General features: G+C 41.8%; 1 protein-coding gene across 1 annotated transcript in view; it reads left to right on the forward strand.

Annotated features, from left to right (window-relative positions):
• Window positions 1-5,606, forward strand: part of MXRA5 (matrix remodeling associated 5) — a 28,228-nt gene extending 22,622 nt beyond the window's left edge. The window contains exons 5-6 of the mRNA XM_065423759.1: window positions 354-1,254; window positions 3,698-5,606. Coding sequence (XP_065279831.1) covers window positions 354-1,254; window positions 3,698-5,606 — 2,810 coding nt within the window. The remainder of the gene's footprint in view (window positions 1-353; window positions 1,255-3,697) is intronic.
• Window positions 5,607-11,939: the final 6,333 nt, after the last annotated feature.

An 11,939-nucleotide genomic window follows, 5' to 3' on the forward strand; every position in this document is an offset into this window, starting at 1 on the left:
GAGGTTAATTGACCTCCCAAAGCATTAAGAGTATATTGTACTCTGAGAACCTTTTCCCACTGTTTTTAAGTCTTGGACTTTTTGGATGATTAGTTTGGACAACAAAAACTCCAGGGCCAAATTCTTAAACTAAAGCCACAGGAGGATATCAGAAGGCATATATCAGATTTTGCCCATATAGATCATTCTTAACTGGGGAGTCTGTTCTCCCCATTCATCTTCATTCCTAGATTCTACTTCATTATTGTTAATATGCAGTAAATAGAGACGTTTCTATAAATGTCTTTCAGTGCAATGTTGTCTGTCTTAAGAACAAACTCTCCAATTTTCTTTCTTTCGTCCTATCCTCCCAGGAGCTCTGATGACAGCAAACACAAGGATACAACGGTTTGAAGTCTTGAAAAATGGCACATTCATTATCCGAAATGTTCAACTCCAGGACCGTGGGCAGTATTTGTGCACTGCTCAGAACCTGCATGGTGTCGATAAAATGATTGTCCTGTTGACAGTGACAGCCCAGCAGCCCAAAATGCTAGTTTCCCGCTACAGAGATGCCACTATTTATTTTGGAGACACGGTAGCAATGGAATGCCAGGCCAATGGGATCCCAAGCCCACATATTTCATGGATTTTACCTGACAGGAAGATATTGCAGACAGTAACCACCACTGAGAGCAGGATAATGCTCCATGAAAATAGAACTTTGTCTATCAAGGAGGTGACGTTTTCAGACCGAGGAGTGTACAAGTGCATAGCTAGCAACACTGCAGGAGCGGACAGCATAGCCGTGAGGCTTCACATTGCGGCGTTACCCCCAATGATCCATCAGGAAAAACAGGAGAATATTTCCTTGCCCTTTGGTCACAACATTCACATTCACTGTACTGCCAAAGCAGCACCCCTCCCTAGCATCCGCTGGGTGCTCTTTGATGGCACCCAGATCCGACCCTCCCAATTTGTCAATGGGAATTTATTTGTCTTCCCCAATGGAACCCTTTACATACGGAACGTCTCCCCCAAGGACAGTGGGAGCTATGAGTGCATCGCGGCTAACATGGTGGGGGCAGCCAGGAGAACAGTTCTGCTTTATGTGACGAAGCAGTCGTCAAATGCCAAGATCACTTGGAGCTCTCCGCAGAGAACAGATGTAACCTACGGCAGCACCCTGCATCTGGACTGCAGTGCTTCTGGGGATCCCTGGCCCCGGATATTATGGAGGCTGCCTTCAAAAAGGATGATTGATTCTCTGCACAGGTAGATTGCTATTCACTGTGGCCTGCTTAAATTATCCTTCCAATGAGGCTGATACAAAGCCCATTGAAATAAAGAGGAGTATTGTTATTGACTTGATTTGATAGGAGAAGAGTCCAAAGCAAAAGCTATTTTAAAATAATGACACTAATAAAATGGGGGGGGAAATCCAATTTAAATCTATTACGGTCACACTGCCAGGGTAGTAAAGAATCAGGCAGTAAAAGATTTATGATTAGGGCCCTATCAAATTCATGGCCATGCAAAACACATCATGGACCGTGAAATCTGGTCTCCCCCCATGAAATTTGGTCTTTTGTTTGCTTTTACCTTATACCAGGGATTGGCAATCTTTGGCATGTGGCCCCTCAGGGAAATCTGCTGGCGGGCCGGGACGGTTTGTTTATCTGCAGCGTCCGCAGGTTTGGACGATCGCAGCTCCCACTGGCCACGTTTCACCGTTCCAGGCCAATGGGGGCTGTGGGAAGCAACAGCCAGCACATCCCTCGGCCCACACTGCTTCCCCACAGCCCCCATTGGCCTATTACAGGTTCAGGAAAAAATAAGTAGGACATTAAATCTAGGTACATCTTTACAAAACTGGTAATTTTTCCTGGTATTGAAAATACTGTATATGGTGTAATGATAGGGTTAAAAATCACTGAAAATGTCTAGTTTGGTACACATGAAGATGTATAGGCCTAGCTGAGCACCCATAACTTCGGTCAAGCTCAAAAGGAGCCGTGGATGCTCAGAACTTCTGTAAATCAGTTCATTTATATCATTATACTAATTCTTATGCTTGCACCAATACCTAGGTCTAGCTGGAAAAGAAGTATGTCATTTAAAATTTGGGGGGGTTGGAAGTTATTTTCATTTTGCTATGGAACAAAAATGAGACCTTTTGAATTTTTTTTTTGCAAAAAAAATAGAAGAGAAACCCACCCCAGAATAGCCAGTACCCAGTGTTTGGAGCACTAACTTGGGAAGGGGGAGATTCCGGTTTGAGTCCCTGCTCCAAATCAGGTAGTACAGGAACATCCCAGGCAAGTGTCCTAACCACCAGCCTATAGAGTCTGTCTCTCTTACTCTCCTTTCCCCCTGTTGGAGCCTTTCCACTTTGTATGAATAAATAACTATTCATTGAACCAGAGAGAGAGAATGACTCTATGCAGGACACTCACATGGCAGACCCATTTCAAGCCCTGGGTGTGAATCAGGGAGAAGAGATTACATGGATGGAGGTGTATACACTTACTTCATTTACTTCATTTTCCTGTTATGCTCTGTCTTCCCCTCCACCCCCCGCCGCCCCAATCAGATGAGCCCCATTCTACTGTGAGCCATTATATTTTGTCTATTTGACCCATTAGATAGAAATGACCTTAGCACAATTTCAGTGCTGAAGAAATAATACTTCCTACAATTATTTATTTAAATAAGTACAGTCATTCTAGCATTAATAATGGCTTGTAACTAGACCTGTGCAAATTCAACTCTACTTAGGTTCTTATAAGAGAAATCTCTCTCTAATGCTCATGAAATCAAATCACACTACCACTATAATAATCAGTCTCACAATTTGCAATAAATACCACTGATATGTTTTCCCCAAAACATAAATTTCCCACACAGATATGTAAAATGCCACTCAGTCATTCATTGAGGTCCATAGACAGAGTGATAAGAGATATTTTGCTATTAACATGCTTTCTGCCTGACAATGCCAGATTATTTGCCAACAGCATTCCTGATTAATGAACAAGTTCATCATGGTTTATTTCATGATGACATATTTAATATTTGGGCAGGCTGTGAGTATTATCCACAATACATTTTTATACCTTTTAGCTATAGCAACAAAATGGCATTTTGTATAGTTTGTGTAACAATAATTCTCTCCTTACCTTAGCCATCATGAGATCCATTATAAGGTGATTAATTTTGTGTATAAATATATAACTCTGTTAAAAATTTACTCCTTGAAATTGTTCTGAAAGTTTAAAAAGGTTGTATGGGAATCCGGAGGAAGTAACACATTTTGGTTCATAATTGACTTGAGTATAGCGTTCCATTCTCCCCATAATTAGGGTATGTAGATGCATGTATATATAAATTAATGTTCAGTTTTACCATGTCTGAATATTACAGAGTATGGTAGATGCACTCTACATTAAAAGAGTAATAGAATAAATCAAAAATCCTTAACTCAGTAGATGGGTAAATTTAAGTTCAGAGAAGAATTGTTTAGTTGCAACTGAACAGAATGATTTTTGTATTTTCTTTCTGGTGAAAAAATGGTTAAAATTTCTAGTACATTCTAATTACCTAGCTGTAGCAACACTGCAATTTTTAATGGGGTTTTCTGTGAGTTACAGTAAATAATAAAATAATGAAAACTGATTTTGCAGCTCATATTGCATTCTCTTTTCTTTCCCCAAATTAGCTTGGAGACCAGAATCAAGGTGTTTGGCAATGGGACTTTGGTTGTCCATGCAGTCACGGATAAGGATGCAGGAGACTATCTGTGTATGGCCCGCAATAAGATCGGAGATGACTATGTAGTTCTCAAAGTGAACGTGATGATGAGACCTGCCAAAATAGAACACAAGAATGAGAATAACCACAAGGTTATGTATGGTGGGGACTTGAAAGTCGACTGTGTAGCCACTGGTCTGCCAAACCCCGAGATCTCCTGGGGCCTCCCTGATGGCAGTATGATAAACACCTTCATGCAGTCAGACGACAGTGGAAACCGAGCAAAGAGATACGTGGTCTTTAACAATGGGACACTGTATTTCAATGATGTGGGGCTGAGAGAGGAAGGGGACTACACCTGTTATGCTGAGAACCAAATTGGGAAGGATGAGATGAGAATACGGGTCAAAGTGGTGGCTGAGCCTGCAACTATCAGAAACAAAACCTACTCTGTTATTAATGTACCCTATGGAGACGTGGTCACTGTGGCTTGCGAAGCCAAAGGCGAGCCCACCCCCAGAGTGATATGGCTCTCTCCAACCAACAGGCCCATTCCTCTCCTGTCTGACAAATATCAAGTGTATGGGGATGGCACCCTCCTCATCCAAAAGGCCCAGAGATCTGACAGCGGCAATTATACTTGTGTGGTGCGGAACAGTGCTGGGGAAGACAGGAAAATAGTCTGGATCCAAGTCAATGTTCAGCCTCCCAGAATCAATGGGCATCCCAACCCAATCACATCTGTGAGAGAGACAGCCATGAGGGAGAGCCGGAAACTTATTGACTGTAAAGCTGAAGGCATCCCAGCTCCACGGATCTTATGGGCTTTCCCAGAAGGAGTGATCCTGCCTTCTCCCTACTATGGGAACAGAATTACTGTGCACCGTAATGGCACCCTGGACATCAGGGGGGTGAGGCAGACAGACTCAGTGCAGCTAGTGTGCATCGGGCGGAACGAAGGGGGAGAGGCTAGGCTGATTGTGCAGCTCCTGGTCACAGATCATTTGGAGAAACCCACCTTCAGGGACCCGGTCAATGAAAGGATCACTGCCACGGCTGGGTACAGTATCAATCTGAACTGCTCAGTGCACGGGAACCCTGAGCCCAGCACATCTTGGATCCTTCCCAATGGCACTGAGCTGCAGAGCGGCAGCCACTTGCAGAGATTCTACCACAAGAGGGATGGGAAATTGCACATCAGTGGCCTCTCTGCAGTGGATGCTGGGACTTATCGCTGCACAGCCAGGAACCCAGGTGGCTATGCGGAGAGGGTGGTCTTCCTGAAGGTGGGTCTCAAGCCAGAAATCAGCAACCAGTACAACAACCTGGTGAGCATCATCAATGGAGAGACTTTGCAGCTCCACTGCGTCACCCAGCCGAACCCTCGGGCACACATTTCCTGGACACTGCCCAATGGGATGGTACTAGATGGCCCTCAAGCCATAGGTCGCTTCTCTCTCCTAGAGAATGGCTCGCTCACTGTGCGCAATGCTTCTGTATTTGACAGGGGCACCTACCTGTGCAAGGCAGTGACAGAGTATGGCACCTCTATTATGAATGTCCCAGTCATAGTGATAGCCTATCCACCCCGGATCACCAGTGAGCCAGCACCAGTCATCTACGCCAGGCCTGGCAATGCAGTTAAGCTGAACTGCATGGCCATTGGGATTCCAAAAGCAGAAATAACATGGGAGCTCCCAGACAAATCACATCTGACAACAGGAGCTCAGTCCCGTCTGTATGGAAACAAATTCCTTCACCCTCAGGGGTCGTTAATCATCCAGCAATCTACACAAAGGGATGCAGGCTTCTACAAATGCACTGCTAAAAATATACTGGGCAGCGATTCAAAAACAACTTATATTCACATATTCTAAAGTTCAAACAAACTCCTTTGACTAGACACAAATGCCCAGTCACTGCCAAGCAAGTGCAGCAGGAAAGTTCTGTTTGTAAGCAAAGCCAGGGATACAGAGGGCACAAAAGTGGGATTTTAATTCTCATTTTCATGAGCAGTACATCACTGCTTTCATAATGACCATGATCCTGCAGCAGAAAGAGGCAACAAAAATACTTAAATGAGGGGGCTAACACAATTGTTTACATGATGTAATGTAATTTCTCATGGCATTCCATAGCACCTGAGACCTAATGTACTGTACACATACCTGTTGATATTCCAAAGCTATGCCTTGGCTTAACAAGCACTTTAAAAATGCCAAAGAAGTATTAACTGTAATAAGTGAGCTACAGTGATAAAAGTGCTTTATTATTTTGTAGGAAAGACATCCGTTTTTTTATCCCCTGCAGTGCATTTCATAACCTAGCCTTATAGAATATGATTACTAACCTTTCTATTAATTCTTCTATCTGCTCTTCCAGATCAAAGATTAATTTAGCAAATAAGAGTGATCTATTTCTAATCAAGGACATTCAGACATTAGTTACTGTAATGAATGAACCTTTTCCAGCCAGTAAGGATGCTCCAGTTGAATTCAATTATTATATATTTTATGTATATTTTTAAACCAGACTATGAGACTAGAAAGAACAACAATGATTTGTCTCATTTTATAAATTATTGGTCTTTACAAGACTCTGATACATTACTGTATTTTATAATGGTAAGGTCAATATACTGTACATTTTATAATAAAAAGTATTTTCCAACCAACTTTTTTTCATGTTTTCATGGTAATTCAGACAAATGCTAGCTGAAGACAACATAATTAATGAAGTAAAATGAGTAAATATAACAGATTGTTAGACATAATCTTCATCCTACCGAATATCATTTCTGAAACCTGGCCAGCAACCTCCCATGCACCCCATCATGGCCGAGGGTCAAGCTATAGGCAGCTTGCCTCACTTTCCCCTCCTGGACTGTTCAAATAAAACTTCCCTTTAAGCTTTTTCTTGGTCAAAACTACCCCTCCTTGGGGACTAGGTTTATTAATGTAAAATAAAACTGCAGATAAAACTCAATCTCTAAAGTCCATTTCTAAAACCAGGCAGCACAAGGTTTCTCTTTCTCCGCCCAGGCCTTCCTGCCTGAGGCCTTTGCATTCTCTCCTCTGCTTGGACAGGATCTCTTTCAGGCCCCCCTGCCTGAGGCAACTCCCCTGGTCTTAGGGTCTTCCCTGCAGGAGCCTTTCATTGCTCTCTGCAGGCTCTGCCACAGCTTCCTGAGCCAACCCCTTCACTGCAGCCACCTGCTGCCCTTTATAGAGAATTACCTGATTTAACCCCGGTGTCCTTCATTCTGTAATCAGGATTGGCTAGCATCAGACCTACACCCATTAAGGGGTGAGCCGTCCTGCTACAGTTTTCTAACAGCTAATATGGAATTCCTGCTCCATATCTTTTAGATATGTTTTCATGTTCAAAGTCTTTTGCTCAGAATCAAATATGGGATTATTTAATAGTGTGATGTCCCCATTTGATTTGCCCAGATTTTGAATACCACAACCACGATTAGACTAGCAAGTAAAACGTTGACTCTGAGTTAGGAATGGAAGGATAATCCATACCAAGTCATCAGCTATGATTTTTTATTTCCTAAGGGCAGATTTGGGGAAATTCAGTGAATTTAGTTACAGAAATCAACTGAATTGAAGAGCTCAAGAGCTTAAATATGGAGGAGGCTTGGAATTTCTTCAAATCAATTATACAAAAACAACCTGAAATTTGCATCCCAAGCAAGGGAATAAAATTGTAAGGAAAGGTCCCAGGCCCAACTGGATGAATAATTACCTCCAAAAGATTATTAGGAGTTAACAGAGACGCTATAGGGAATGGAAAAAGGGGTTGATTAACAAAGAAAGTAACATCGTGGAGGTTAGACAATGTAGGAATAAAGTGAGAATTGCTAAAAGTCAAGATGAATTAGCTCTTGCCAAGCAATTTAAATAAATAATGAGGATTTTTAGTTATATAAATAAAAAAAGAATGAGGAAGGATGAAGTTGGGTCGCTATGCAGTGTGGATTGGAAGGACATTAAAGGTAAGCTAGGTATGGCCCAGAAATGGAATGAATCCTTTTCATTGGTTTTCAATAAGGATGATAATATGAAACATGGGCATGAAGGCAGTACGGTTGTTAGAAATGAGTGTCGGATATGGACATTGCCACATTTGAGGTGGAAGACAAATGTAAAGAGCTAAATGTACTCAAATTGGGGAAGTGGAAAGAGATTTCCATCCCAGATTACTGAAAGAACTGGGAAATGAGATTGCTAGTCCTTTAGCAAGGAATTTTAATAACTCTGTCTATTCAGGAGTAATAACATATGACTGGAGAATAGTTAACCGTGTACCTATCTTTAAGAAAGCGCGGGGGGCGGGGAGTGATCGGAGTAATTATAGACCTGATAGACTCACTTCAGTGGTATTAGAACAAATTGTGAAAGAAAGAATAATTAACTTCATGAGGTAAATGGTAAAGGGGGTGTAATGCAATAGGGTTTACCAAAGGTTAGACTGTGCCAGAGTAACCTGATTTTTTTCTTTGAGAAAATAACTGATATTTTTAGATAAGGGAAGTGCAGTTATTTAATCTACTTGGACTTCAGCAAAGCATTTGACACAGTACCGCATGGAAAATTATTAGTTAAATTAGGGAAGACGGGGATCAGTACAAGAAATGTAAGGCAGATAAGGAACTGACTAAAAGGGAGAAGGCAATAGGTTCTGCTGAAAGATGAATTATTGGACTGGAGGAAAGTTAATAGTGGATCAGTCTTGGGACTAGTCTTAGTCAATATTTTTATTAATGACCTTGGCACAAAAAGTAGGAGTGTGCCAATGACATTTGCTGATGATACAAAGTTGAAATGCATCATCAACATGGAGGGGGATTGGAATATTATGCAGGAAGATATGGATGAACTTGAAGTCTGGAGTAATAGAAATGGGATGAAATTTTATAGTACAAAGTGCAAGGTCATGTATTTAGAGTCTAATAATAAGAATTTATGCTACAAGCTGGGAACTTATCAGTTGGAAGCAACAGAAGAGGGGAGAGACCTGGGTGTGGACTATTCACACAATGACTAGGAGCCACCAATATTACGCAGTTGTGAAAAAGGCAAATATGAGCCTAGAATGTATCAGGTAAGGCATTTCCAGTAGAGGTAGTGAAGTATGAATGCCATTGTACCAGATATTGGTAAGATCTCATTTGGAATATTGTGTACAATTCTGGTCACCTATGTTGAAGAAAGATGAATTAAAACTGGAAAAGATGCAGAGAAGCACTACTATGATGATCAGGGGAATGGAGGGCCTATTTTATGAAAGGAGACTGGAAGAGATTGGCTTGTTTAATCTAGGAAAAAGATGGCTGAGAGGGGATATACATAAATACTTTAGGGGGGTAAATACCAGGGATGGTGAAGAGCTATTTAAGCTAAAGGACAAAGTTTGCCCAAGAACAAATGGCTAAAAACTGTCTATGAACAAATTCAGTCTGGAAATTAGAAGGTTTCAAGCCATCAGAGGGGCGAGGTTCTGGCACAGCCTCCAAATAGGTGGTGTGGGAGAAAATAAATTAATTTTGAGAGAGATGGACATTTTTATGATTGTGAATGCATGATGGGGTTGTTTGTGATGGTGGGGGGCAAGGGTCAACAACCCTGGCGCTCACTTCCAATTTATGTCTTATGTTCCTAAAAATTCACGGTTTCAGCTGGCCATCAGGGATTTCCTTCCTCGCACCCTAAATGTACTCTGGGTTTGGTCTGTGTTATCTCCTTACACTGAATTATCAGGAATGGCCATAGCTGGAGATAGGACATTGGGTGGGATGGGCCAGAGCTCTGAGGTAGCACCAAGCATTCTCTCTCTCTTAGGTGCTTGGCTGGCTGGTTCTTGCTCACATGCTCAGGGTCTAACTGATTGCCACATATGGGGTTGGGAAGGAATTTTTCCCCATGTCCAATTGGCAGTGACCTTGGGGATTGGGGTTGCCTTCCTGTGCAGCATGTGGGGGTAGGTCACTTGCCAGAATTAGCTGGGTTTATCTCACTTAATCATTTCCCTCCCATTGTGAGGGCCTCAGGGATTGCTGTACCTCAGTCCCTCCTATTCTCTGCCTGCAGCACATAATATTCTAATCTCTTGTGGGCTGTAATGCTTCTGTGTAATTTTGATTGTTGGGTGTACTGTGTGGGTGCTGGATGGAGTTGGTGGCCAGTGATATATAGAATTTTAGATTAGATGATCTGATGGTCCCTTCTGGCCTTAAACTTTCTGATTCTAATATATGTGATTATATTTCTAAATCAGTACCATTTCATGAGTTGGTGAATGCTTCCAAATTTCACACACAGAACCTGTGGCTCATGATTTAAATGTTTAGGAGAATTTTATAGTTTTGATCTTTTATAGTTAATGGTCAAAACTTTGGGAGGGAGGGAATAATGCAGATATTTAAACATTCCTTTTTTGTCAAAATTTTAAATGTAGATTAAAAAAAGGGACAAAATCAAAATTTGGAAAATTTTGACCAGCTCCAATATATGCATGTGTCTTGGTAGTTTGAGCTGGCCTTATGTTATTTTGTGAATGAGATTTAAGGTTCAGAAACTGGCTTGTAAAAGTCTGGATCCTTATCTCGAATTAGTCATACCTCTTGAGTTTTCCAAAGGAAATCCTTTGGGAAGGAGCTTTCTGCTGAAATTGTTGGTATGGCCTGCTGCTGTTTGATCCTGCGTGACTGTAACAATAGAATCATAGACTCGTAGGCCTGGAAGGGATCTTGAGAAGTTATCTAGTCCAGTCCCCTGCACTCATGGCAGGACTAAATATTATCTAGACCAGAGGTCGGCAACCTTCGGCACGTGGCCCATCAGGGTAATCCACTGACGGGCTACGAGACGTTTTATTTACATTGACCATCTGCAGGTATGGCCCCGCTGCAGCTCACAGTGGCCGCAGTTCGCTGTTTCCGGCCAATGGGAGCTGCAGGAAGCAGGAACGTGCTGGCCGCCACTTCCTGCAGCTCCCATTGGCCGGGAACGGCGAACCATGGCCACTGAAAGCTGCGGGGGGGCCGTGCCTGCAGACGGTCAATGTAAACAAAACGTCTTGCAGATTACCCTGATGGTCCACATGCCGAAGGTTGCTGACCCCTGATCTAGACCATCCCTGATTTGTATTTGTCTAACCTGCTCTTTAAAATCTCCAATAATGGAGATTCCACAATAAATTTAGGCAATTTATTCCAGTGTTTAACCACCATGACAGGAAGTTTTTCCCAATGTCCAACCTAAACCGCCCTTTCTGTAATTTAAGCCCCTTGCTGCTTGTCCTATCCTCAGAGGCTAAGGAGAACAATTTTTTCTCCCTCCTCTTTGTAACAACCTTTTATGTACTTGAAAATTGTTATCATGTCCTCTCTCAGTCTTCTCTTCTCCAGGCTAAACAAACCTAATGTTTTCAGTCTTCCCTCATAAATGATGTTTTCTAGACCTTTAATCATTTTTGTTACTCTTCTCTGGACTTTTTCCAATTTGTCCACATCTGACATGTGGCTCCCAGAACTGGACACAATACTCTAGCTGAGGCCTAATCAGCACAGAGTAGAGCTGAAGAATTACTTCTCATGTCTTGCTTATAACACTCCTGCTAATACATTCCAGAATTATGTTTGCTTTTTTTTTGCAACAGTGTTACACTGTTGACTCATGTTAGCTGTGATCCACCTATATGAAAAAAGGCAGCCACTTCAGTGGTCAAACTGAATAATGCACAATTAGATCTAACTTAGTGCCTTGTCTAAGGTTCAAAAGCTCAGGCTCTGAATCAGCATGCCAATGGAATTTCTCACATGTTTAAAGCAGGGTATGAGCTTTTGTGTCCTGCAGAATTGGGGCCTCCCACATCAGAGCTCCGAATTAAAGAGAGGGGACTGAATTAGTGGCAAAAGTGTTTACCTTGATCACATCAATAGTTAACACTTTTGCAATGCGACTTCCTTTGTAGATTTTACATCATGGCTGAACAGTTATTTTTCTAAGCTGACTGTTTTCCATTAAAATATTATAGATCAGATATGTCTTTCCTTTTATTCCTTTGATTAATTTTACCAGTTTGATGCTGGGGAAATGGCCATATAAATTTTAATAAAAATACAACTTTAAAAAGAATTTTAAGTCAATATTCCAGCTTTGAAAAATGAATTTGGCACTTTTATCCAATTGTCTGTCCAG

Source organism: Emys orbicularis, chromosome 1 (genome assembly GCF_028017835.1).
Source record: "Emys orbicularis isolate rEmyOrb1 chromosome 1, rEmyOrb1.hap1, whole genome shotgun sequence".
NCBI classification, from domain to species: Eukaryota; Metazoa; Chordata; order Testudines; family Emydidae; genus Emys; species Emys orbicularis.